Here is a 26,108-nt window from a genome sequence, read left to right as displayed (position 1 = left end):
AGGCCCTGATATGTCTAGCATGGGGCAGAGCTCCAGTATTTTAAATAAGATCTGTTTTAAAGTGTTTGTATGTGATCTACTCTAACAAACTTTTCCCAATTTATCTCCCAGAAACATTTCTATATATTCTGTCACACCACAATCCTCAATGTTTTCACAAAACAAAAATCTGTTTATCTCAGTTTTGAAATGTACTGTACTTTTGTGGAAAGGAGAATTCTAAAATTTCACTAACTTTTGCATGTCATGACTCACCAGCCCAAAGCTAATTTAAGATTTCGCCCTCATGCTCTGATCTCTGTTACCAGGAGTTGTTCCTTTTTATATTCTTCAAAAATCAGAATCTGTTATCATGAACAAGTAATGAAACCTGATGTTTTGCAACAGCGTCAGAGTGCAAACATTCATATTATAAACATCTTACAACATTACTATAAAATAATAGAGCATGAAAAGTCAGGCCGTGTCTGTGGTTCATTGATCATTCAGGAATCTGAGGGCAGTGGGGAAGAAGCTGCCCTTGTGCCGGTGAGTGCTCGTCTTCAGGCTCCTGGACCTTTTCCTTGATGGTAGCAGAGTGAAGAGAGCGTGGCCTGGGTGGTGGGGGATGTTTTTTTAATAATTATTTCGTTAATACTTCACTGCGAACCATGTTAGTAACAATATGTACAAATATTCAGCATTAAAATGTACACAGTGACATTTTCCTTTCCCCCTCCCCTATAACTTAAAGCAAGAAATGAAAGAAAAAAAATGAAGAAATAAATAAACAATAGAAGAAAAAAAATGAAAAGAAAAAGAAATTGCGTGGTCCAATATTTCATGTTTAATTATTTTCATAATGATAGAGGCTTCTCTTTAATCATACCTCTTAATATCTCTCTTCAATCACCCTTGATGTTCCTCACTCAAGGGACCATGTGCCGAGTTTCCTCTTCAGATTTCCTGCTATCAGGTTTCATGTGGACTAACTTTTTCAATGATTCTCTTCCTCCTTCCCTCCCTGCCCCCATTTTACACCCACTTCCTCATTACAGACAATGCAGTTCCAGGGCAGATTGAAATACCTCCAGGGACAAAGGAAGAAAGATAGGTCCGGTGTCGCCCTTCCACCCCAGTTGGGCTTGTTTTGCATTGCTGTTCCTCTACTGCTCCCTTCCATCAGCGAAATAAAGTTGAAGAGCTTGCTGCTCAAGACTAAACACAGGCTGGACCTCAGCCCCGTGACAATCGATGCAAAGTAAGTGACAAGGTCCCCATTGCCTGTAAACAAATGCTCAACTAGATTCACAAACAATTCCAAAGAAGGGATTTGACATATCCCAGAAAAGTAAAAGGTTTAAAGTTTTTTTTTCAGGAGATCCACAGAAGTGGGTCTAAATGCTCTTCGAAATAAGGTGAATAGCGTGTTCTGTACGTTACCAATCATATGGGGCTTAATTATCGAGGAAAGTATCTCAAAACAGAAGGTCCGGCCAGTCTAATAGAAACTGTTGGTTTGAAGACAAGCATACAGTACAGGAACAGCGAGTGTGGTTCGCGCAACCCCCTTACACCGCCAATGATCAGCACCAGGGTTCGAATCTCGCACTGTCTGTGAGGAATTTGTGCGTTCTCCCCGTGTCTGTACGGCCGATCCCCGCGAGCTCCAGTTTCCTCCCACAATTCAAAATGTACTGGGGGTTGTAGGTCAATTGATTGGACGGCACGGGCTCGTGGGCCAAAAGGGCCTGTTACCATGCTATAGGTCTAAATTTGAAATAAAGAACCTGTTGCATGTGTAAGGATCTGCTACTATTGTTTTAACAAAGAAATAAAGCAACAATATTAATCCTTTAACCTTAGTTTTACAAAACGATCCACAAAATGGCTTAATTTCACACAAAGTAAATCAGGGAAATCCTCAGACATGCTGGTTGAAGTAAAAACACAAAATGCTGGAGAACTCAGCAGGTCAAACCATGTCCTTTATGTAGCACAAGTAAAAATACATGACCGACGTTTCGGGCTTGAACCCTTCATCAAGGTGTGAGAGAATGCTGGCAGGCGTACGAACAAAAAGCATGGGGTGGAAGGGAGGGAGCAAAGGCAGGTGATAGGTGGATTAGGGGAGGGAGAGGACAATAGTGATAGGGGAAGGAGGAGGGATGGCTGAGTGGGTGGAGGGGGAACGGAGGGGAAAACTGGAAAGACTGAAAAGGGGGAGGGGAAAGAAAAGGTGAACAGGTTTAGCAGAAAGCAGAGAAGTCGGTGTTAATGCCATCTGGCTGGAGGGTCCCAGATGGAAAATAAGGTGTTGCTCCTCCAATCTGCGGGGGGTCAAGGTGGGACATTACATGGACAGACATGCGAGTCCAGGAGTGTGAATGGTTGTTTCTGTAAAAGCGGACCGGAGTAAAGGTGCTGGGCGAAGCGATCTCCCAGTCTTCGACCGGCCTCTCGGATTTAGAGAATGCCACAAAGGGATCACTGGATGCAGTAGATCAAAAGCACTAATCTTGTGTCCCCATCGAAACCACCATCTCTCATTCACATTTGATGTTGAAGTCAGCGTTTCAAGCCTTCTCTGTTTTACTTCAGTGCCTTGCCTCTATGTCCTAATTTTCCCTTCCCCCTTAGCAAAATATTTCAAAGGAATATTTTCACCAAGCAAATGTTCAAAGATCAACATCACCATCTGGTGTTGACAACTGGAACTCCACAGATATTACACTATCACTACACCAAAAATGGCCAATGACCAACCAAGCAATTATTCTGTTGGAAGATGTTTTTACACCTTTTTTTTTTGCAGATTACTTATCCTTAAGTAAAATGGAACCAGCATGATGTTGTCCTTTCTTCGACTCACCTTATTTGATTCAGTGTTTATACCAAAATAAACTACCTGGGAAAATATTGAACATTACAGCCCTCGATGTCATACCAACCCATATAAAAAGTTTTCCTTCATAAAAAAAGTATTAAACCTTCCCTACGCCACAACCCTCTGCTTTTCTTTCATCCATGTGTCTGTCTAAGTGTCTCTTAAATGCCCCCAATGTTCCAGCCTCCACTACCATCCCCAGGCATGGCATTCCAGGCACCCACAACTCTCCATGTAAAATGCTTACACCTGATGTCTCCCCTAAATTTCCCTCCCTTCACTTTGTACACATGCCCTCTGGTATTTGCTGGGAAACCAGTGCTGGCCGTCCACCCTGTCTATGCCTCTCAGAATCTTGTAGACCTCTATCGAGTCTCCTCTCATCCTTCTATGTTCCAAAGAGAAAAGTGCCAGCCTTATTTCCCTGAATGTGAAGTAATAGAGGAAACACTGAGTGCTGGAGAGAGAATAATGTAAGGCCTTGGATTCTGATGCATCACTGTCTTTAGCTTCAGAGCCTTCCGGTTGCGAAGTCCCTGAGCACCAGAGGTCCTTCCTCCAACTCACTTCTTGGCTTCGATGATCTCTGAAACCTCTTCTCACAGACATTTCTGTTATCTGCCCTTCCTTTGCTTGGTATCCTATTTCATTTCTTGTTTCTCCTCCTGTCGTCTGGCTATAAGGCGACCATTTTAATTTTATATCAGCATGGCTGAGCACATTGGACTGATGGCTCCTCTGGGCTGTGGGCCATTTCATTTTGTAGTGAGTTAAGTATGCAATGCAAATCCATTTAATGTTGTGCAACGTCTCACATTACAGAGAGGTTGATTATAGCCTTTGAGCCAGAGAGGGTGAATCTACAACTAGAGGGTCCAGATTTAAGGCACGAAGGGTAAAATTTGAAAGATCATCATCTTCTTCACAGAGGGTGGTGGGTTACATGAAACAAGCTGCCAGAGGAAGTGGTAAAAACAGAAACAATTGTAATATTTACAAAGCATTCAGACAGGGCCATGGATTGAAAATGCTGAGACCACACCCGCCCCTTAACCTCACATTCCACCATATGCCCTATGCCACAAATCAGTGGTTCTCAACCTTTTTCTTCCCACTCACATCCCACGTTAAGTAATCTCTATGCCGTCAGTGCTCTGTGATTAGTGAGGGATTGCTTAAGGTGGGATGAGGGTGGAATGCAAAAGTTTGAACACCTCTGTTTTAATTGTACCTCATTGACTCGTCATGTGCACGGTTTCAGAACGCTAAAGGAAATGGGCCAATGACAATTTTTCCAAGCAAAATATTTCAGTAACAATTGGGTCTAGAGCAGTGATTCTCAACCTTCCCTTCCCACTCACATCCCACTTTAAGTAATCCCTTACTAATCACAGAGCACTGATGGCACAGAGATTACTTAAAGCAGGATGTGAGTGGCAAGAAAAAGGTTGAGAACCCCTGCCATAATGGCTCTGAGATTAGTAAGGGATTGCTTAAGGTGGAATGTGAGTTTAGGGGAGCAGTTTGAAAACCACTGGGTTAGAGGAACATGGACCAAATGCAGGCAAATGGGACTAGCTGGGTTGGCTTGGGCTGATGGTCCTGTATCTGTGCTGTACCATTGAACATTACAGCTCAGAAAAAGGCCCTTTCAGTTCTTCTAGTCTGTACCAAACTATGACACTAACCATCCAAGACTCACACATTTTCAAAACAATATTAATTTATTTATTTGTATAAATGAAATACTTGTCACACATATGTATTGTTTGTCTGTATGTGTGATATGTTTGGTTGTGTGTCTGCTTGTTTTGCATCGAGGACCGGAGAATGCTGTTTCAATGGGTTGTACTTGTACAATCAGATGACAAGACACTTAACTGGAACTTGAATAATGATGGTATAGCAAAAAGCAGCACAAAGGGGTATGGCTTATTGAAATTACAGAAATGTGCTTGCAGGGTGGAGATGACTGGGAATTAAAAGTCCAGGCATATCAAGTCACTTGGAAGAATGGGCTGGAAGGTAAAGGAGTTAGGCTTGCACTTTTAATTAAGGGTGAGATCAGGGCAAAAGTGAAAGAAGATATAGACACTAAGGCACAAGATGTTGAATCAATCTGGTTGAAGGGCAGAGCAGGATCGATGGGGCAGATGGCCTGCTCCTATTTCTAAAGATTTTAATGTTCAGCGGGTCTTCAGTACCCAGTCACTCTTTTTCTCTGCCAGGGTAACAACCCTTTGCCTGAAATAGGCTTATAGTTCTCACCTTGGAAGGTCTAAATCCATGACCTTAAATGATCAGGTCCCCAAATTCCCCCTGTATTTCTGTAAAAGAGCAAGGATTCCAGAATTTAGGACCCAGATAGTTTCTAGTATTCTCCACCATTCAATTACATTACAGCTGTGTACTGTGGTATTGAATGGGTCTTCCCTCACTAAGGGCTATTAATCTTAGCTCCCAATTTTTTATTAACTTGGCCCAACAATTTTCCACCTGCTTTTACTAAAATTCCACAAAATGTTAATAATTTCTGCTGACTCAAAATCATCTCAATTTTCTTCACCCTTTATAACCTTTTTCTTTTAATTTTGGCTTTTTTTTGGTTATGTCTGGGGGTTTTTTTCAATAGTAAAATCAGGTATTTTCAATCATTAAATGAAGGTCAGATGTTAAGGTTCTTCATCGTAAAGTCATGGTAGTAATTACAGGTCAGTCAGAAATGTAACTCACAATGAACAAATCTTCATTTTCTTCCATATAATCAGTGGTTCTCAACCTTTTCTTTCCACCCAGATCCCACTTTTAATAATCCCTATACCATCGGTGCTCTGTGATTAGTAACCGATTGCTTCAGGTGGGATGTAGGCAGGAAGAAAAAGTTTGAAACCCACTGTTTTAATCATCCCTCATTGACTCATGTGCACGGTTTCAGAACTCCAAAGGAAATGGGCCCAATGACCATTTTTCTCAAGCAAAATATTTCAGTCACAATTGGGTCTAGAACTTGCGTAACCCTTCCTCACACTCTTATCGGAATTCATCCCTATTCAGCACTTACTTAACTTCCTCTAGTCTAGTCTCTTATTCTTTTATTGATACTAACTTTACTTCCTATAATCTATTATCTCTCACTGGTGGGATGTGAGTGGAAAGGAAAAGGTTGAGAACCCTTAGATCTGCACACACCTTTCTGAATTAGCTCCATTTTCACTCAGACTTTCATTCTTTCCTTATTCCTCACCATCCTTCCTCCAGTCGTTGCACCTTACAGACAAATGGGATTGGTCAGTAGACTTAAAACATGCACGGATTCTTCAAGCAAAAGTGAATGACAACGTGACTTCCAGGTGTTTGATGGTTGTTCTTGGCGCAGAGTTTAATCCATGAAAGTAAAGCTGAATTTCAAGACATGGTGTCAGAGAGGCTTTCGGCTTTTCTCCGTCAAAACCCTGAAAAGAAAATTCTTGCCCCACTTCAGTTTCTGCATTGCAAGCTCAGGCCTGAACATGACTTGGTACAAGAGGGACTTTTGAAGGCCAGGTACGTGGATGCAAAAGAAAGTAGAGGGTTATGGGTAGGGAGGTGTTATTGTTGAGTAGGTTTGTGTAGGTCATCACAAGCTGAAGGGCCTGTTCTGTGCTGTTACGTTATAAGTTCTATGCAGTCTACACAGATTATTGCATAACTCTAAAGCCAGTTGTATCCTTTGTGGTGAATCCAGGGCTAAAGCAATTGCAGAATGGTCAGATTCAGAGCACCGATCGAGGTCAGGTTGTCATTACCTCCACTTTACGGACATGCTGTGTCATGCAGAGAACCAAATCAGAAGTAAGTTCATCTCTAAACCTTCTTGATTGCCCTCACAACCTACCTCCTTGATTGAGTTTTCAGTTAATATCTGTTTATTGTCACATTTACGGAGATACTCTGAAAACCTACTGTCTAGGCAAAAGTCAGCTCATTCTTAACAGCTGGCAGTGTATTAACAAAATAAAAGTGCATGGAGCAGGGTTTCAGTGAGTCAAGAGGGCGGGATATAATGTAACAATGACAAAGGGTGGAGAGAAAAGTAAAATTCGAACTATGCTATTATCAGATTCTTAAAGTGATCGCAGAGAGATCAATTTGAGAATCTGGTTAGAGCAAGAAAGAAACAGTCCCAGAATCGAAAGGTGCATATTTTCAAGTTGATGTATTTTACATCTGCCGGAAGAGGGGAGAGGAGTGTGTGGCTGAGGTGGGATGGCTCCTTTAGTATGGCCGGCACCTTTCCTGAGTCAGTGCGAGGTCAATAGTGTGATTGAGTATTTACAACTCTGCCGTTTCTAGCCTCTCTCGCATCAAGCTACATCCAGACCAATATTGCTTTGGGCATTTGGTTAGAATATTTTTTGTGATGATCACTCCAGTGAAGCATCATGGATATTGCACCAACTTAAACGTGCGGTGAGGGTTTTGGCTGTCACTGGTGTCTGCTCTGCACCCCACCCCCCCTCCCCAGAGGCAGCAGGTTTCTGTGTGGTTATGTACAGAGTGAAGCAGATCGTGCTTGTTTCAAAGTTGTGCGTGTTCCCACAGTGATGAACACTGGAGAAAATGGCCTGACCGTCTTCAGAGTGCTCACAAAAGGAGGCCAGTGGGTTTGGATCCAAGCTAATAGGCATCTGCCCTACAGGAACAAGTTGGCAGAATATGCCACAGTGCCTCAAGGGGAACTCAAGTAAGTTGGGTTGGTTTTATTGTTGTTTTTCTATTTAAGTTATAACACTTCTCTGACTCCACACTGTGTTTGAACAGGTTTAACCAGTTAAAAGGATGTAAAATATGCCACAGATTTTCTTCATAGCAGTTCATTTCTTCTTTGGTAGCTTGCAGCAATGTTCAAAGGTTTTATCTTTCATCCTAGGATAATCCACTGCTTGTGCCCAATTGTTTCCAGATGCCCTCTAATCCAAGGTTGGTTGTAGTAACCACGCGCCATGAAGCGCAGTGAGGGCCTGGCCATTCAATGCTACAGAACCTCCCCCAGCTGTCTTGGACCTCACCGGGCCACTGGATCCGGGAGGGGGTGTCGAGAGGGTGCAACCCCCTACTCACCTAAAATCCATTCACGCACATGCTGCTCCTTTCTGAAGGGGGCACAAACCCCGCAAACTGACAGAAAGGAACTATTGTCATCCTGTGGGATGGGGAAACAGAAGATGGTAGTAAGACACCTGCCTGTATCTCCCCCGAGATCTCCATTTTTCAATCCTTTCAATCAAATATCCACCATTGTCACACTATTGAAATGGATCTAATCAAAGGGACGTGATTGTGATGAGGGTGGCCTTCTCCACCAGTACACAGCTTCTGAACTGGTTGGCTACTCCACCCTCCTTCCAGCCCCTTCGCACATTTTACATGATAAGACATTATTCTCATGCATCCAGTCAACCCCGTGGCTCTTCCCACACTGCAATGTTACTCAGGGACTCCCAAGGATCTACCCTTGGCTCCCTTCCATTTCTCGTTGTTACGCTGGCATTCAGCGATAGCATCCAAGGAACAGTGCGTCTCCCCACATACAGTGAAATCTAAAGGGGCAGAGTAGTCCTTTGTAATCAGTCGGCTTTCCTGCACCGACATGCAGTAGAAATCCCAAAATCCGGATGCCAGAAATCCAGACTCCCAAGAATCTGGACCTTATGAAAACTCTCAAACCTTTAAAATTTAGTGGGCTTTTTGTGTGTGTGCGTGTGTAAATGTCACAGATGCCTGGCTGCAACAAGCAAATCCTTTATTTTTCTTTAAAACTGCTCATTTTGATAAATGAAGGATGCTGCATTTACTAATGAGCAAACCATCAAAATCTACCTGCTCATCTCTTCTTCGTTCCTCCTTAAATTTGAATTTTGGAAGTACTGCCTGAAAATCCGGAAAACTCAGAAGTCTAAACCAACCCAATCCCCGAGCAGCCCAGATATTTGGACTTCTTCTGTAATAGTACAGCCAGCAGAACTAGTCCAGTGACCCAGATTCAGTCATGCCCTCAGGTACAGGCCACTCCAATGATGACCAAGGGAACAGTCATCGTTGGAGTGGGCTGAGTCCACAGGCTAAGAAGCGAGGGATCATAGGAGTTGAAGTCAGAAAGGGCCATGCTATTCGAGGTACAACAAGGATTCAGCAGGTAGGATGAGATAAGGGGAGGTTTTAGACATCATGTATTTTGTTCATCTGGGCATGGTGGGAATGGCAGCCCAGGCAGGGGGATGCTCCTCTTGCAGAATGTTTTTTGCCAGGGAAGCCAGCAGGATCCCTGACGACTTCATCAGCAAGGTGCATCCAGTTGCAGCTCCTGACAAACCGAGTTAAGGAATTGGAGCTAGCGTTGGATGAACTCCGGATCATTCGAGAGGCAGGGGGGTGATAGGAGTTACAGGGACATTATCATACCTGGGAGGAAGGAGGAGGATAGATGGGTGACAGTCAGAAGAGGGAAAGAGAACAGACATGCAGGGCAGGACAGCCTTGTGATCGCTCCTTCAATAACAAGTATACCAGTTTGGATACTGTTGGGTGGGGGGGGGGAGTGGGAAACGACCCATCAGGAACAAGCCTCAGTAATCAGGTCCCTGGCACAGAGTCTGGTCCTGTGGATAAGAAGGGAGGAGAAGAGGTGAACTGTAGTGATAGGGGATTCCATAGTTAGGGGAACAGATAAGAGGTTCTGTGGAAGAGATTGAGTATCCTGGATGGGATGTTGCCTCCAAGATATCTCAGATTGAGTTCATGGCATTCTCAGGAGGGAGAGAATGCAGCCAGATGTCATAGTCCGTATAGGAGAAAATAACGTGGGTAGGAAGGGTGAGGGGGTCCTGTGAGGAGAGTTTAGGGAGTTAGGTGCTATGTTGGAGGACAGGACCTGCAGGGTAGTGATCTCAAGATTACTCCCCTTGCTACATGCTAGTGAGGGCAGCACAGTTGGAAGTTAGTGCAACGCATTTACAGCGCCAGCGATTGGGACCAGGGTTCAGATCCCACGCTGTCTGCTCATGTCTACGTGGCTTTTCCCCGGGACCTCCAGTTTGCTCCACCATTCAAAAGGTACTGAGGGTCGGAGGTCAATTAGGTGTAACTAGGTGGCATGGACTGTGGACCAAAATGGCCTGTTACTGTGCTGCTTGTCTAATAAATAAACAGATAGATAAATAAATTAATAAATAGTGCAGCTTAACACGTGGCTAAAGACACAGTGCAGGAGGGAGAACTTCAGGTTTAAATTTAAATTTTAAATTGAGACATACAGCATGGTAACAGGCCATTTCAGCCCACAAGTCCAGGCTGCCCCATTTACCTACACCTCGGTACGTTTTGAATGGGTGAATGGGGGGAAGAAATCAGAGCCCCTGGGGAAAACCCATGCAGACATGGGTAGAACATACCAAGTCCTTACAGACAGCGTGGGATTGGAACCCCTGTCCCAGTCACTGTAAAGGCATTGCGCTAACAGCTACGTCAACTGTGTGGCCAACCTGGATCATTGGGCTCTCTTCCAGGGAAGGTGGGACCTGTTACAACAGGACAGTTTGCATCTGAACTGGAGGGAGACTAATATCCTTGTGGGCAGGTTTGCTTGTCCTGCTCCAGTGGGTTTCAACTAGATATGCAGGGGTCATGGGAACCAGAGGGACAGAGCAGAGAGAGGAGTGGAGAAGGGAAAAGATTATGTGAAAATTGCATGCATCGTTAGAGGTCAACGGGCTGAATATGGTGGAAATGTTCTCAGGTGCATCTATTTCAATGCAAGGAGTACTGTAGGAAAGGCAGATGAGCTTAGAGCGTGAAACTTGGTTGCAGAAAGGGCAGGACTGGCAGCTCGATGTTCCAGGCTTCCATTCCTTTGAACGTTGGGGGAGGGGAGGTGGTGATGAAATGGGAAGATGAAAGGGGGAGAAGTGGCATTGCTCGTCAGGGAAAATATCATAGCTGTGCTCAGGCAGGACAGACCAGAGGGCTCATCTACTGAGGTTATATGGGTGGAGCTGAAGACTGAAAATATATGACCAATGGGGTTGTATTATAGACCACCCAATAGTCAGCGAGAATTGGAGGAGCAAATCTGTAGAGAGATAGCAGACAGGTGCAGGAAACACAAGGTTGTTATCGTAGGAGATTTTAATTTTACACATATTGACTGGTGCTCCCATACTGTAAAAGGGCTTGGAGTTTGTCAAATATGTTCAGAAAAGTTTTCTAACTCAATATATAGAGGTACCAACGAGAGAGAATGCAATACTGGATCCCCTATCAGGGAATGAAACAGGACAGGTGACATTTTGGGCCCAGTAATCATAATGTCATTAGTTTAAAGTTAATTATGGAGAAGGATAGATCTGGGAGAAAGGCCAATTTTGAGGAAATGAGAAAGGATGTAAAATGCATGGATTAGGATAAGTTGTTTTCAGGCAATTATGTGTGAGGTACCTTCAAAGGTGAAATTTTGAGAGTATAGAGTTTGTATGTTCCTGTCAGGATTAAAGGCAAGTTTAATAAGCATAGGGAACTTTGGTTTTTGAGGGATATTGGAGACCTGGTTCAGAAGAAGAGAGAGGTGTATAACAGGTACAGGCAATATGGACAAAATGAGGTTCTTGAGAAGAATTAAAAAATGCACAAAAAAGCTCAAAAAAGAAATCAAGAAGGTTAAAAGAAAACACGTGGTTGCTTTGGGAGACAATGTGAAGGAAAATCCTAAGTGTTTGTACAGGTTTATCAAGAGCAAAAGGATAGTAAAGGACAAAATTGGTCCCCTTGAAGATCAGAGTGGTCAGCTTTGTCTGAAGCCAAAAGAGATGGGGGAAGATCTTAAATATTTTATTTTCCATCAATATTCACTCAGGAAATGGGCACAGAGTTATGGGAAGTAAGAAAAACAAGCAGTGAGGTCATGGAACCCTTACAGATTAAAGAGGAGAAAGTGCTTGCTGTTTTCAAACAAATAAGGATGGATAAACCCCAGGGCCTGACAAGTATTCCCTTGGACCTTGAGGGAGGCTGGTGTAGAAATTGCAGGAGCTCTGGTGGAAATATTTAAAATGTCCTTAACCACAGGTGTGGTGCCGGAGGATTGAAGCGGTTCTCACATTGTTCCGTTGTTTTAGAAAAGGCTCCAGAAGGAACCCTGGAAATTATAGGCCGGTGAGCCTGACATCAGTAGTTGGTAAATTATTGGAAGGTGTTCTCAGAGATTGGATATACAAGTATTTGGATATCCAGGAACTGATTAGGGATAGTCAACATGGCTTTGTGCGTGGTAGATCATGTTTAACCACTTTTATAGAGTTTTTCGAGGCGGTTACCAGGAAAGTTGGTGAAGGCTGTGGATGTTGTCCACATGGACATTAGTTAGGCCTTTGACATGGTCCTGCATGGGAAGTTAGTCAGGAAGGTTCAGACACTAGGTATTCATGGTGAAGTAGTGAACGGGATCCAACGATGGCTAGATGGGAGAAGCCAGAGAGTAGTGGTGGGTGATTGCTTCTCAGACTGGAGGCCTGTAACTAGTGGTGTGTCTCAGGGATCGGTGCTGGGACCATTGTTGTTTGTCATATATATCAATGATAATGTGGTAAATTGGATCAGCAAATTTGCAGATGACACTAAGATTGGAGGTGTTGTGGACAGTGAAAAAGGTTTTCAAAGCTTGCAGAGGGATCTGGACCAGCTGGAAAAATGGCAGATGGAATTTAATGCAGACAAGTGTGAGGTGTTGCATTTTGGAAGGACAAACCAGGAAAGGATGTACATGGTGAATGGTCGGAGTGCATTGCTGGGAGTGAGGAGTGCAGTAGAACAGAGGGTTCTGGGAATAAAGATAGATAATTCTCTGAAAGTGGTGTCAAAGGTGGATACGGTTGTAAAGGGAGCTTTTGGCATATTGCCTCCATAAATCAAAGTATTGAGTACAGGATATGGGATGTTGGGCCAAATTTGAAATATTGTGAGCAGTTTTGGTCACCTAACTACAGGAAAGATATCAATAAGATAGAATGAGTGCAGAGAAGATTTACTAGAATATTGCCCGGACTTCAGGAACTGGGTTACAAGGAAAGGTTAAACAGGTTAGGACTTTATTCTCTGGAGTGCAGCAGAATGAGGGGAGATTTGATGGAAGTATTTAAAATTATGAGGGGGATAGACAGAGTCGATGTAGATCGGCTTTTTCCACTGAGGGTAGGATGTGTGTGAAGGGTGAAAGGGGGAATGTGAGAGGGAATTTCTTCACACAGAGTGTGATGGGTGTGGAGTGAGCTTCCAACTGAAATGGTGGACACAGGCTCAATTTTAACACTGAAAAACAATTTCAACAGGTGCATGAATGGGGTGGCTATGGACTGGGTCCAGGTCAGGGGGACTAAGCAAATAAAATGGTTTGGCACAGATTAAAAGAATCGGAGGCCTGTTTTTGTGCTATAATGTTCTATGGTTCCATGGTTCCTATGTGCATAGACCATAAAACATAGAACATTCCTGCACAGTTCATGCCTGCTGGTCCACCATGTTGTGCCAACCTATATAAATCCACTCAACAATCTAAACCTTCCCTCTCTCACACCAATAACCTTCTATTTTTCTTGCATCCATGTGCCAGTCCAAGAGTTTTTGAATGTCCCTACTGCACTATCTAACACAGCCACTCCTAGCAATACATCCAGGCACCCACTACTCTCTGTTTTAAAAAACCTACCCCGACATCAGCCCTAGACCTCCCTCCACTCACCTTGTACAGATGTCCCCTGGTGTTTAAATGTGAAGTTTGCACATTATTTTTTGACCACATGGGTCTGCTCCAGGTGCTTCAGTTTTCAATACATCTCAAAGATGTGAATTGTAAATTGCCTCTTGTGTGTTTGATGGGAACATAGAATAAAATGAGATTATCATAGGATTAAGGGTATACGATGACTTGAATAGACTCGATGGGTCAAAAGCCCTATTCCCATGCTGTAGGGGCTGAAGTCTTGACGCTCCTTAAAACGTGTGATTCGAATCAAAACTATAGGATCCAAACCTGAAACACTAGTGGCCCTTTTCACACTAGCTAACCAGTTGATTGGCTATTCATTGAACTGGTTAAGGAAGCCATTTTTGCCATTCACAGCAGACCACTGTTAACTCGTTCTCTGTGTCCTTTCACACTCACTACCTGGTATCCCCGGGGATAGGGGATTCTATCCTCCACTGGTGACGTCTGAGTGACACATCGAGCAATGGTGGACCTGCCCTAAGTCCTGATCAATGCATTATGATCTTGTGTTTAAACAAAATTAATTAAGCCTAATTATGACAGCACAGCATGAGCCCTTCATCCCCTGTTGTTGTGTCGACCTATATAAACCTTTATAAATGTACAAAGGACCGTGGGAAAGTCATATAAAACTCATAACCACAAAATTTATAATAACAGTGGGAAAAAGCGATGGCAGGCCTGCTCTCCCAGAATTCCTTGTGGCAGGGAAAGGACTGTATTCACTCATGGAGGGGTTACTCTGCCACACAGAATTCTGGGAGGGCAGATCCGCCATCTCTCTCTCTCTCTCTCAACAAACTGCAACTTTCCCACGGTCCTTTAGACATGTATAAAGGCTTATATACATCGGGAAAATGTATATCTTCTTTTTAAACTTTTGTTTCCTTCACGTTCCTGAACTCACACAAAAACGTCATCAATGTGTCAGTACTGGGGGAGTCACGTGATGGAGTAGTGGCTGGTAGAGGAACTCCAGCCCTCTCCAGAAAAGTAAAAAAAAGATAGAGAAAAAACAAAGGCACTAACGCAGAAACCATAACAAATTGAAAGTGAAAGTGTGGAGAAAATGGCGGCAAAGAAAGAAAAACCAAAAACAACGGGAAGAAAAGAAGAAGGAAGGACGTCAGAGGAGGAAGGTGAAGGCCTTACCAGTACGAGGAGGCCCACCGTGGAGAGAGAAGCCCGCTCCCTGAGGTCAGTGGAAACCCCAAACTCAGAACTACAAAAATGGCTCACGGAGCCAAACAAAAGTGTGCAACCGTGCATGCACAAGACAAGAATAACACCGACGGGAGGGGGGACCAGCTGAGGAGTAAATCTCCACAGCTGAAACAGACAAGTACAACACAACAGCAAGACTCTCAACAGGAAAACATAAAAAATAACGAGAACAAGAAGGAAGAGAATAAAAATAGGAAATCAAAGAAACAACAGATGACCAACTCAGAGGAAGAAGACCAACACCAAGACACTTTTAATAAAAATAAGAAGAACAAGAATACCCAACAAAATAAAACAAACAAACCAACAAGAAAACCAGAAGAGACAGAGGTAAAGGACACAGATCCTGGAGTGGACTCAGAAGAAGAGGAGGAAGAACACAGAGAAATGGAAGATGAAGGGAAGGGCAAGTACATGGATATATTTTTTTTAAGAATATATGGAAACAGTAAAAGAATGGCAATCATCAAGAATTCAGTGAAATAAAAAGAAGAATAAAAAGTACAGAAGAAAAAGTGAATCGATTAGAGATGATCATGAGAGATATAGGAAAAAGAGTAGACAAGGTGGAAGAATGAGAAACAGCCATAGAAATGGATGACTTAAAAAAGAAATTAGAAGAATCTATAAAAAAAAGTTAAAGAAACACAAGAGCTATTAGCTCAGAAGATAGATATAATGGAAAATTATAATAGAAGAAACAATATAAAGATAGTGGGCCTTAAGGAAGATGAAGAAGGCAAAAATATGAAAGAATTTATAAAAGAATGGATCCCCAGGGTCCTAGGAAGACCAGAATTACAGGAAGAAATGGAAATAGAAAGGGCACATAGAACATTAGCCCCTAAACCACAACCACAACAAAAACCAAGATCCATTCTAGTAAAATTCCTAAGATATACAACAAGAGAAAATATATTGGAGAAGGCAATGATAAAATAAGAGAAGACAAAAAAAACACTGGAATACAAGGGTCAAAATTTTTTTTTCTATCCAGATATAAGTTTTGAACTCCTGAAGAAGAGGAAGGAGTTCAATGCAGCAAAAATGACCCTATGGAAAAAAGGTTATAAATTTATGTTAAAATACCCAGCGGTACTTAAAATAGTTATCCCGGGGCAGCAAAGCAAACTATTCTCAGATCTGGAAGAAGCATGAAAATTTGCAAAACAACTACAAAACAGACAGAGAGATGAAGAGATGTAACAAGAACAAAAATGACATCAAACTATATATACATGTATAAACATATATATATATATATAGTATAAGTAAGAACTAAGAAGGGAAAGAAAGGGAAGAAAGGAAGTAAGGAGGGAATTAAGAGAGTGACCTTTGTTATATATGAAGATTAAAATCTTTTCTGGGGGGGCTGGGTGGGGAAGAATAGCAGTCACTGCAAAATCAGTTGACGCTTGCGAGCGGATTCGCAAATCCAAATGGAGAGGGGAGATGTGGTTGCCCGACAACGGACAAAGGGCAACTCAGAAAAGGGAGGGACTATTGGGGTTAAAGGAATTTTAGATATGAGAATAGTGGAAATATTTTATGTTTTAGAAATGTTGTCTTATAATGTGTTCAAAAAAAGAAAGCAGAAATGGATAAGAAGGGAAGGTGGTGATGAGGAAATGGAAAGGAAAGATAAACAAAGTATGAAATGACTATGTTGAACTATATGACTTTAAATATTAATGGAATACATAACCAAATCAAAAGGAAGAAACTGTTAAATTTACTGAAAAAAGAAAAAATTGATATAGCATTCGTACAAGAAACACATCTAACTGAAATGAAACACAAGAAATTAAAGAGAGATTGGATAGGATATGTAACAGCAGCATCATATAATTCAAAAGCCAGAGGAGTAGCTATATTAATCAATAAAAATGTACCAATCAAAATAGAAGAGGAAATAGTAGATCCAGTAGGGAGATATGTAATGATAAAATGTCAGATATATTCAGAATTTTGGAATTTACTCAATGTATACTCACCTAATGAAGAAGATCAAAAATTTATGCAAGATATCTTTTTGAAGATAGCAGATACGCAAGGGAACATATTAATAGGAGGGGATGTTAATCTTAATTTGGACTCAAACATGGATAAAACTGGAAAAAAAACTAACAGAAAGAACAAAGTAACCAAATTTATAATTAAATCGATGCAAGAAATGCAACTTTTGGATATATGGAGGAAACAACACCCAAAGGAAAAGGAATATTCATATTATTCGGGTAGACACAAAACATACTCAAGGATAGACCTATTCCTGTTATCAGCCCACATTCAAGGGAGAGTTAGGAAAACGGAATATAAGAACCACTCACCCCTGTTATTGGCAATATCGGACCACTCACCCGTGTTATTGGCAATAGAGCTAGAGGACATCCCACCAAGAATGTATAGATGGAGATTAAACTCCATGCTACTTAAAAGACAGGATTTTAGAGAATTCATTGAACGACATATTAAAATGTACTTTGAAATAAATACGGAATCAGTGAAAGATAAGTTTATACTATGGGACGCAATGAAAGCGTTCATCAGAGGGCAAATAATAAGTTATGTAACTAAGATGAAGAAGGACTACAATCGGGAAACAGAACAGTTGGAAAGGGAAATAACAAATATAAAAAAGAATGAGCAATAAAGGAAGATATAACTAAAAGAAGAGAATTGGCAGACAAAAAAAATAAAATATGAAACACTACAAACATATAAGGTGGAGAACAACATAATGAAGACAAAACAGAAATATTATGAGCTAGGAGAAAAAACGCTCAAAATTCTAGCGTGGCAGCTTAAGACAGAAAAAACTAAAAGAATGGTAATGGCACTAATGAAAAAGGACAAACAAATTACATATAATCCAACGGAGATCAATGAAAACTTCAGAGAATTCTACGAACAACAATATCAAACTGAAAACAAAGGGAAAGAAGACAAAATAGATGAATTTCTAACTAAAATTGAACTACCAAAATTACAAACAGAGGAACAAAATAAATTAATAAAACCATTTGAAATAGAAGAATTACAGGATATATTAAAAAAACTACCGAACAATAAAACACCAGGAGAGGATGGATTCCCAATAGAATTCTATAAAACATTTAAAGACTTATTAATTCCTCCCCTCCTGGAAGTAATCAACCAGATTGATAAAACACAAAACATACCAGATTCATGCAAAACAGCAATAATTATAGTAATACCAAAGACAGGGAAAGATCCACTAGCACCAGCATCATATAGACCAATATCTTTACTTAACACAGATTATAAGATAATAGGTAAACTATTAGCAAACAGATTGGCCGACTATGTACCAAAAATAGTAAATCTAGACCAAACTGGATTTATTAAAAAAAGACGAACAACAGACAATATCTGTAAATTTATTAACTTAATTCATGCAGTAGAAGGAAATAAAACTCCAACAGTAGCGGTTGCTTTAGACGCAGAGAAGGCTTTTGACAGAGTAGAATAGAATTATTTATTCAAAGTACTACAAAAATTCAGCCTACCAGAGAAATATATTAATTGGATTAAAGCATTATATAAGGGGCCATTGGTGAAATTGACAGTAAATGGATATATATCAAAACAATTTAACTTAAGCAGATCAACTAGGCAGGGATGTCCACTATCTCCCTCACTCTTCGCGTTAGCTATAGAACCACTAGCAGAACTGATAAGAACAGAAAATAAAATAAGAGGGATAAAAATAAAAGAGAAGGAATATAAAATCAGTCTATTTGCAGATGACGTTATAGTATACTTAACAGAACCAGAAATATCAATAAAAGAATTACATATGAAATTGAAGGAATATGGAGAAGTATCAGGGTACAAGATCAACGCAAATAAAAGTGAAGCAATGCCAATTAATAATGCGGATTTCACAAAGTTTAAGAAAGAATCACAATTTAGATGGGAAACACAAGCAATGCGATACCTAGGTATACAACTAAATAAAAACCTCGGCCATCTATATAAACTCAATTACCATCCATTAATGGAAAAATTAAAAGACGACTTAAAGCATTGGAAAGACTTACCACTAACACTAATAGGAAGGATAAAGTGTATTAAAATGAACATTTTCCCAAAGATACAATACCTATTTCAGTCATTACCAATTCACCTAACAGAGAAATTCTTCAAGGAGTTAAAGAAAATAATAAGGAAATTCTTATGGAAAGGGGGGAAACCGAGGATAGCACTAGATAAATTAACAGAATGGTACAAACAAGGAGGCTTACAACTACCAAACTTTAAGAATTATTATAGAGCCGCACAATTAAGATACCTATCAGTTTTTTATCAAACAAGGGAAAAACCAGATTGGACCAGATTAGAACTTGATAAAATAAGGGAGAAGATACCTGAACATATACTATATAAATGGGATGAAAAATTAGTGCAACATAGGAATTCACCAGTATTGCATCATCTGCTCAACATTTGGAAGAAGATTCACGTAGAAAGGAATAAAACAAATTACCAACTACCAAAACTAATATTGATGCAAAATCAACTAATCCCTTTCACAATAGATAACCTTTCCTTCAGAGAATGGGAGAGAAAAGGGATCAAAAGAATAGAAAATTGTTTTTCGGGAAATAAATTATTATCCTTTGAACAAATGAAGGATAAATATAATATAACTCACGATACAATGTTTGCATACCACCAACTGAAAACCTATTTGAAGGACAAATTGGGAAACAGTCTGAGGTTACCAGAAGGAAGCAATTTTGAATATGTGATTAGAGACACAATGATAATTAAAAAATTTATAATGAACATGTACATCAAACTGCAAGAAAAGGAGAACGAGGAAACAAACGGTAAACCTAAACAAAAATGGGAACAAGATCTAAACATAAAGATAAAGAATGAAACATGGGAAAAGCTATGCTCCGGAACTATGAGAAATACAATAAACACAAGGTTACGCATGATACAATATAACTGGATGCACAGGTTCTACATCACACCTCAAAAATTAAATAAATGGGACCCAACAGTATCAGACAGATGTTTTCGCTGTAAAAAGGAAACAGGAACAACAATTCATGCAATTTGGACATGTGAGAAAGTGAAAAAATTTTGGTAAGATCTAAACCAGATATTAAATAAAATCACAAAAAGCAATATACCAAAAAACCCAGAGATTTTCCTCCTAAGTAATATAAGAAATAAAGAACTTGGACTCGATTTGGATGGAGCACAAAAAAGATTTGTTATGATAGCCCTAGCTGTAGCAAAAAAATGTATTATGTCAACCTGGAAATTAGAAGACAACTTGAGAATACAACAATGGTACATAGAAATGAATAAATATATTCCATTAGAAAAAATAACATATAATTTAAGAAATAACATCACAATATTCGAACAAATATGGGAGCCATACATGAAATACAATAGAGAAATCCTACCATGGACTTCCACCACCAAAAATGACAGAAGGAGAAGACAACGAAAAGAACTGACTCAGTAAAATTTCTTGTTTATTTTTATTAAGTGACAACATTGTTTAATGGGTTTAATGTATCTTATAGATTGAACTTTGAATAAATGGGGAAGGGGGTGAGGGAGGGAGGGAAGGGAGGGGGAAAAGGGAGAGAAAATGACACTGTATATATTCAAGAAAAAAAATGTTTGTATGTATCTTGGTCAATATGGTTTATAGTGTGAAAAATAAAAAAATTTAAAAAAATGTGTCAGTACTTTATCCCAGGATGCCCCATGTCCCTTTCACACTGGACTAATCAGCACGCAGGCTTCATCAGACCCCAGGGATGATACTACCTACCTGGGCGGTCCATCCCTGGCCTGATTTGATGCCTGCGTGCCAATTAACAAGCTTTCACACTGGACCCTTAACCACCAGATTGGCTGGCAATTACCAGAACCACGGGCTGTTGGCTGACCATGAATGTCCATGAGTGCTGTGTGACTTGCTGAGTTCCTCCTGCATCTCATTGTCTGCTCAAGCTTCTAGCCATGTTCCTTGTGTGGTTCAGCAACATGTTCCCCCTTCCCCTCCCCCCCACCCCACCATAGTACTCTGTGAACATCCTACCACGTATTGGTTCTATTAAAGGGGTAGCTTAACACTATCCTTAGGCTGCGTTTAGGTATTCATCTAATTCAACATTAATGAGGCACTTCTTACTTATTTATTTTCTTGTGTGTCCTTGCATTGACAAAGTGTGAAATATAAAGCCCAACAATTTTCAATCCTAAATAGTGTCTGCATAAGTTTCCTCATCAGTCACAGTGGCCAACCACTTCAATTCTGCGCCCCACTCCACATGTCTGCCCATGGCCTTATGTACTGTTCCTGTTATGAGTCCAGAGGACCCCAAAACCCAGAAGCAATAAATATGCAGCACGACAAAGGGTAACTTAAACAAAAGTTGCTTTTAATCATCTTTGAACATGAAAATAGAAACTTAAATTTGTCTCTATTGATTCACTTAACCTACTTAACCCCCTTCTAAATCTAAGCACACGTGTGTGTAAAGTTCAGCAAAGTCCTTTGGTTCACAGTCCAATCTCACTGGTTGCAGGCAATGCTTATACTGTGCACAGAAAAACATTAATAAAGTTCACCAGGCTTTGGTAAATGGTTACCACTCAGGAGAGTTCTTTTTGATTTTCAGAGAGAGGGTTTTTCTTGTTCCAGGGCATCCACAACTAATTCTTTTTTAATCAGCCACTCCAGTATCTTGCTGACGAAACTTGCCCCCTTCAGGTTCTCCAGATGATAACCTCTTTCTTTCAGGTCACCACAGAATTCCTTTCTGTTTTTCCTATTCCAAGGGACACACCGGACATCCAGTCCTCTCCTTTGACCAGGCCGTCTTCCAAAGCTTCCCAGCTTGTCCCTCTGGATGTCTCTCTCTCACTCCCTCCCACTCTGAGAGTAAAGCCTGTGTTTTTTCTGCTCTCTGCCTGCAAAGATCACATGACCTTCCAGACAAAAAGTTCTGTTTTCCAGACAAAGCTGCTACTGCCTGTTGTTACATTTGTTGCCCTTTTGCAAACAACAGTCCATCATGAGTCTCTTGCAAAAGCTCCTGAAAAAATTCTGTGCTTTAAAGTGTTTGTGTGTGACCTGCTCTACCAAACCTTTCCCAATTTATTTCCCAAACACCACTATATACTCTGAAACACCACCAAGACCACCTGTCAATTGGAGGAACACCTGATCTTCCATCCGGGCTCTCTCCAGCTGGATGGCATCAACATCAACTTCTCCTCTTTCAGCTAAACCTGCTCTCCATTCTCCCTCCCTTCCCTTCCCCTCCTTTCCTCCAGCTCACCTCCCCTTCCTTCTCCATTCACAGACTCACCCCCCCCCCACCCACTTGCTGGTGTGCCCGCCCTCCCTTATGACCTCCTGTCTTTGGGAATGTCTTCCTCCCCCTGCACCTCCCCTCCACCATTTTGTTCAGACACCTGTCTACTTTTGCTCACACTCTAGCCCAAAATGTTGCTTCTGTATCTTTAACTTTGCTATATAAAATACACTGTTTGACCTGCTGAGTTTCTCCAGTGCTGTGTTTTTAATGAAACTGTTTAATAGCTATAGCTGTTTTGGTCAAAGTTATCAAATGCTTGTTTAAAAAACAAATATTTGAAGGGGTTGGGTGGCTGTATTTCCCGATCAATCTGCACCCTTCCTCTCTGGCCCTCCTATCCATGTCCAACTGTTGGCCTGTGCCTGCTCCTCCCCCTGCCCTTTCTCCCCTCCTCCCCCACCCCCCCCCAGCTTTTTATTCGTGCCTGCCTGCCATGACTAAAGGCGCAGGCCTGAAACATTAATTATGTACCTTTGCCTCCAGTGAGATCTGTTGACTTTTCTCCAGCACTTTTGTGCGTTGGCTTTATTTCAAGGTCCGCTAACTGAATTGGACAGAATATGTACAGAACAACTCCGATTATCTGAAACGGTCGGGACCGGGCCCATTTCTGATAAACATTTTTATTTTCAGAGAACCGGTCATTTATTAAAAACACCCCAGTAGCAACAGCAAGTCACTTGTAGCGTTGTTTGAACAACAACAAGGGAAGGCTTTTTAAGCATTAAAATAATGTTTAAATCTCACCAAATATAAAATGCTGGCAGCCATCAGTCACTGATGCCTCCCCTCCCAGGTTCTCTCCCCCACCCCTCCACCACTGGGACCCTTACGACCCCACTCCTGCCGGGAGCCTGAGGTCCCTGGTCAGTCTGGCTCCAAAAAAATTTCAGATGATAAGGATTTCTGATTTGCTTCAGATATCCTCATTAATCCAAATTCTTAAAAACATTTTGGATAAATGAGGATTTTGGAGAGTCCAATTTCGGATAATCGGAGTTACACTGTATGTTGTATTGATGATCTGATTTCCCACAGGGATACAGAGAGGACCAAGGAAGAACATTTGAGGAACCCACCAGGCACCGATCAGTCAGGCAATGCCAATGAGTTTGTGTACAACAACTGCAGTGACATATCTTTGCCCTCAAAACAACTGTATGAGCAGTCCTCCACAAAAGAAGGAAGAGAGGAGAAATATGAATCTGTTGGAAATCATGGTGATATCAGACAGAATGAGCCACTGAATTTTTGCACCTCATTTTCCAGACCTTCAAAGGTTTCCATTGCAGATAATTTATGGGTGTCAGAATACAGCAGAGGACCCTCAAATCTGCAGCCGGTGGGGAGAACAAATAATGACCTTGCTCGAGTGGCTAAAGGCTTCTGTGGCAGAAGACTGGGATTAGAGCCTGAACTCAGGGATAATGCACAAGCCTCCAGTTTTCAAAACACAGTCCAGAACTTCCGGGCTATTGGAGACAAGATGCAACAGAGCCAGCTCTTCGACCTACACTCAACTGTCCTGGAGGGCTACCCAGCTCACAGCTACAAGTCAGAAGGTGCTTCAGCGATGGGCAATCCCATTAGTTACAGGTCGAAGGACCTTCCCTTGGAATACTGTAGCAGTATGGAAATGTTCCATGGGGTGCAAATCAAAAGCGAGTACAATGTGGAGCTGCAAAACAGACCAGGTGGGTCCTTGGAATCTCCAGGTCAACCCTGGGTTCACAGTGAAGTGGGGAAAAGGATGGCTGCAAACATGACAGGACAATCACAATTAAAGTGTGATCCCAACGCACTGGAACAGCTGTCACCCTGCGAGAAGCTGAAGCCTCTTCCACCAGCTCCCTTCTGTGGAGCCAGCGCAGTCAAAAGCAGTGGCCGCTGGATGGTGAGTAGTGCTTGCAACCACAACAGGCCTTCAAGGCAAGGAATGGACATGGTTCACTTCAGTCCGCAGAAAGACACCCATTCCAGTTGCTCTCAGCCCGCAGACAGTTTGCAAGCCCTTGCCTTTCCGCACCATGTTATCCAGGATAAGGGCCCAGGTCGGGCAGAATATAAAGCGCCAATGCCATTCAAAGGTCACGATCTAATCCGCACAGTCATCAAGCGAGAGCCCACACCCTCTCCTCCTTGGTCCTGTGACAGTCTGCACGACGTACAGGAAGGCCTGGAGAAAAACATGCCCAGCTGCCTGATCAATTCATTGACTCACAAGATTACACAAAATGCCTATTTGTAAAGTTTCCACAACAGAAGAAAACATTGTACATTTTTTTTAAAGTTCTTGTCTCAAATATTTTTGACCAGAAGTCTGATATGACCCTCTATTCTTCATTTTGCAAGTTTATCAGAGAATTTTATTTCAAACTGTTTCAGTTAATATTACATGAAAAAAAAATTGTTCTTGGGGCATGGTGGAAAGGGTCAGCTTTCTGAAGTCAGTTGTGTTTGAGGAAGATGCTGTCAGAACATGAACTTGCCTTAAATTGAAAGAAATCGCAAAACCATTTTCAGACAAAATTTGACACCCAGCTACATTCTAAAGCAGATCCTTGGTCAAATGCATAAATTGTGTAAATAATCTTAAAGAAGACAGAGAACTGGGCAGGGGGAAAAAAAAAGTCGGGGGCGAAATTCTGGAACTTCTGAAGGTATAGCTACCAGTGAAAATAAACTAGAACCCTGTGGTGCAACAAGCAGACAGAAAAGACTGTACTGCAGGCTTTAATCCACTTAAACTCTGCTGTACACTAATAGTTGTCTGGATGGCTCCGCATGTGACTGGCCCTGGAGGGGCCGGCTAAATTCTATATACAGGTCAGTGATTGACAGCTGGCCGGGTGGAGTCAGCCTCCCAGGTGGTCTTTCTGCAGGTATAGAGGTCGCCCCCTGCAGTTGGCTGGTGGCCACGCGGCCCAGTGCCGTGGTCGTATCACCATAGAGCCATTTTTAAAATATATGTATAACATTCTAGCAGACCAGCACAAGATTTTTTTTGTTCTCTTCCAATGAGTTTCTGCTCTTTAAAACAGAAGCTTGGTGCTCTTCTGCAAATATCTAGTCCCAAAACCTGTACTTAATGGTTTAGGTCTATGCTGTTAACATGCTGAGCCACTGTCCAATGTAGTCTAACCATGAACATAGATTTCTAGGATTGCAGTCAGAAAAGAATATCTAGACTTCCTTTGAGTGTGATAAAACTGTAACTCTGTACTGTTCAAGAAACTCAGCGCAATTCATATACCTACAGCCAAATATAGTCAGTACATGGTGTTTGGTTTAATCCAAGGGTTCTCAACCTTTTTCTTTCCACTCACATCCCACTTTAAGTAATCCCTATGCCATCGGTGCTCTGTGATGAGTAAGGGATTGCTTAAGGTGGGATGTGAGTGGGAAGGGAAGGTTGAGGATCACTGCTCTAGACCCAATTGTTACTGAAATACTTTGCTTGAGAAAAATTGTCATTGGCCTATTTCCTTTGGAGATCTGAAACCGTGCACATAGCAAGTCAGTGAGGTACGATTAAAACAGTGGTTTTCAAACATTTTCTTCCCACCCACATCCCACCTTAAGCAATCCCTTACTCATCACAGAGCACCGATGGCATGGGAATTACTTAAAGTGGGATGTGAACGGAAAGAAAAAGGTTGAGAACCACTGGTTTAATCCTCTATTTAACATTTAATTGATACCTTTTACAAGTGGCTCAGGCCTTAGAGAAAGCTTTCTGTTTTTTTCAGATGGAATTAAAGAACCCAATTACCTTGCTTTGGGATAATTGAAAAATACGAACCAAAGGCAAGTTCTTAGTAAATCTACCATGTGCAACACA

At 41.4% G+C, this 26,108-nt stretch overlaps 1 protein-coding gene across 1 annotated transcript in view; it reads left to right on the top strand.

Annotated features, from left to right (window-relative positions):
- The window catches only part of LOC138747333 (aryl hydrocarbon receptor repressor-like), a 314,193-nt gene extending 289,213 nt beyond the window's left edge, over positions 1 to 24,980 (top strand). The window contains exons 8-11 of the mRNA XM_069906446.1: positions 1,038 to 1,240; positions 6,591 to 6,697; positions 7,448 to 7,589; positions 23,306 to 24,980. Of these exons, the coding sequence (XP_069762547.1) occupies positions 1,038 to 1,240; positions 6,591 to 6,697; positions 7,448 to 7,589; positions 23,306 to 24,515 (1,662 nt within the window). The 3' untranslated portion in view covers positions 24,516 to 24,980. The remainder of the gene's footprint in view (positions 1 to 1,037; positions 1,241 to 6,590; positions 6,698 to 7,447; positions 7,590 to 23,305) is intronic.
- Positions 24,981 to 26,108: the final 1,128 nt, after the last annotated feature.

The sequence above is a fragment of the Narcine bancroftii genome, chromosome 1, assembly GCF_036971445.1.
Source record: "Narcine bancroftii isolate sNarBan1 chromosome 1, sNarBan1.hap1, whole genome shotgun sequence".
NCBI lineage: Eukaryota > Metazoa > Chordata > Chondrichthyes > Torpediniformes > Narcinidae > Narcine > Narcine bancroftii.
The sequence above is the reverse complement of the archived record's forward strand: the minus strand, read 5'-3'. Positions and strand labels throughout refer to the sequence as shown.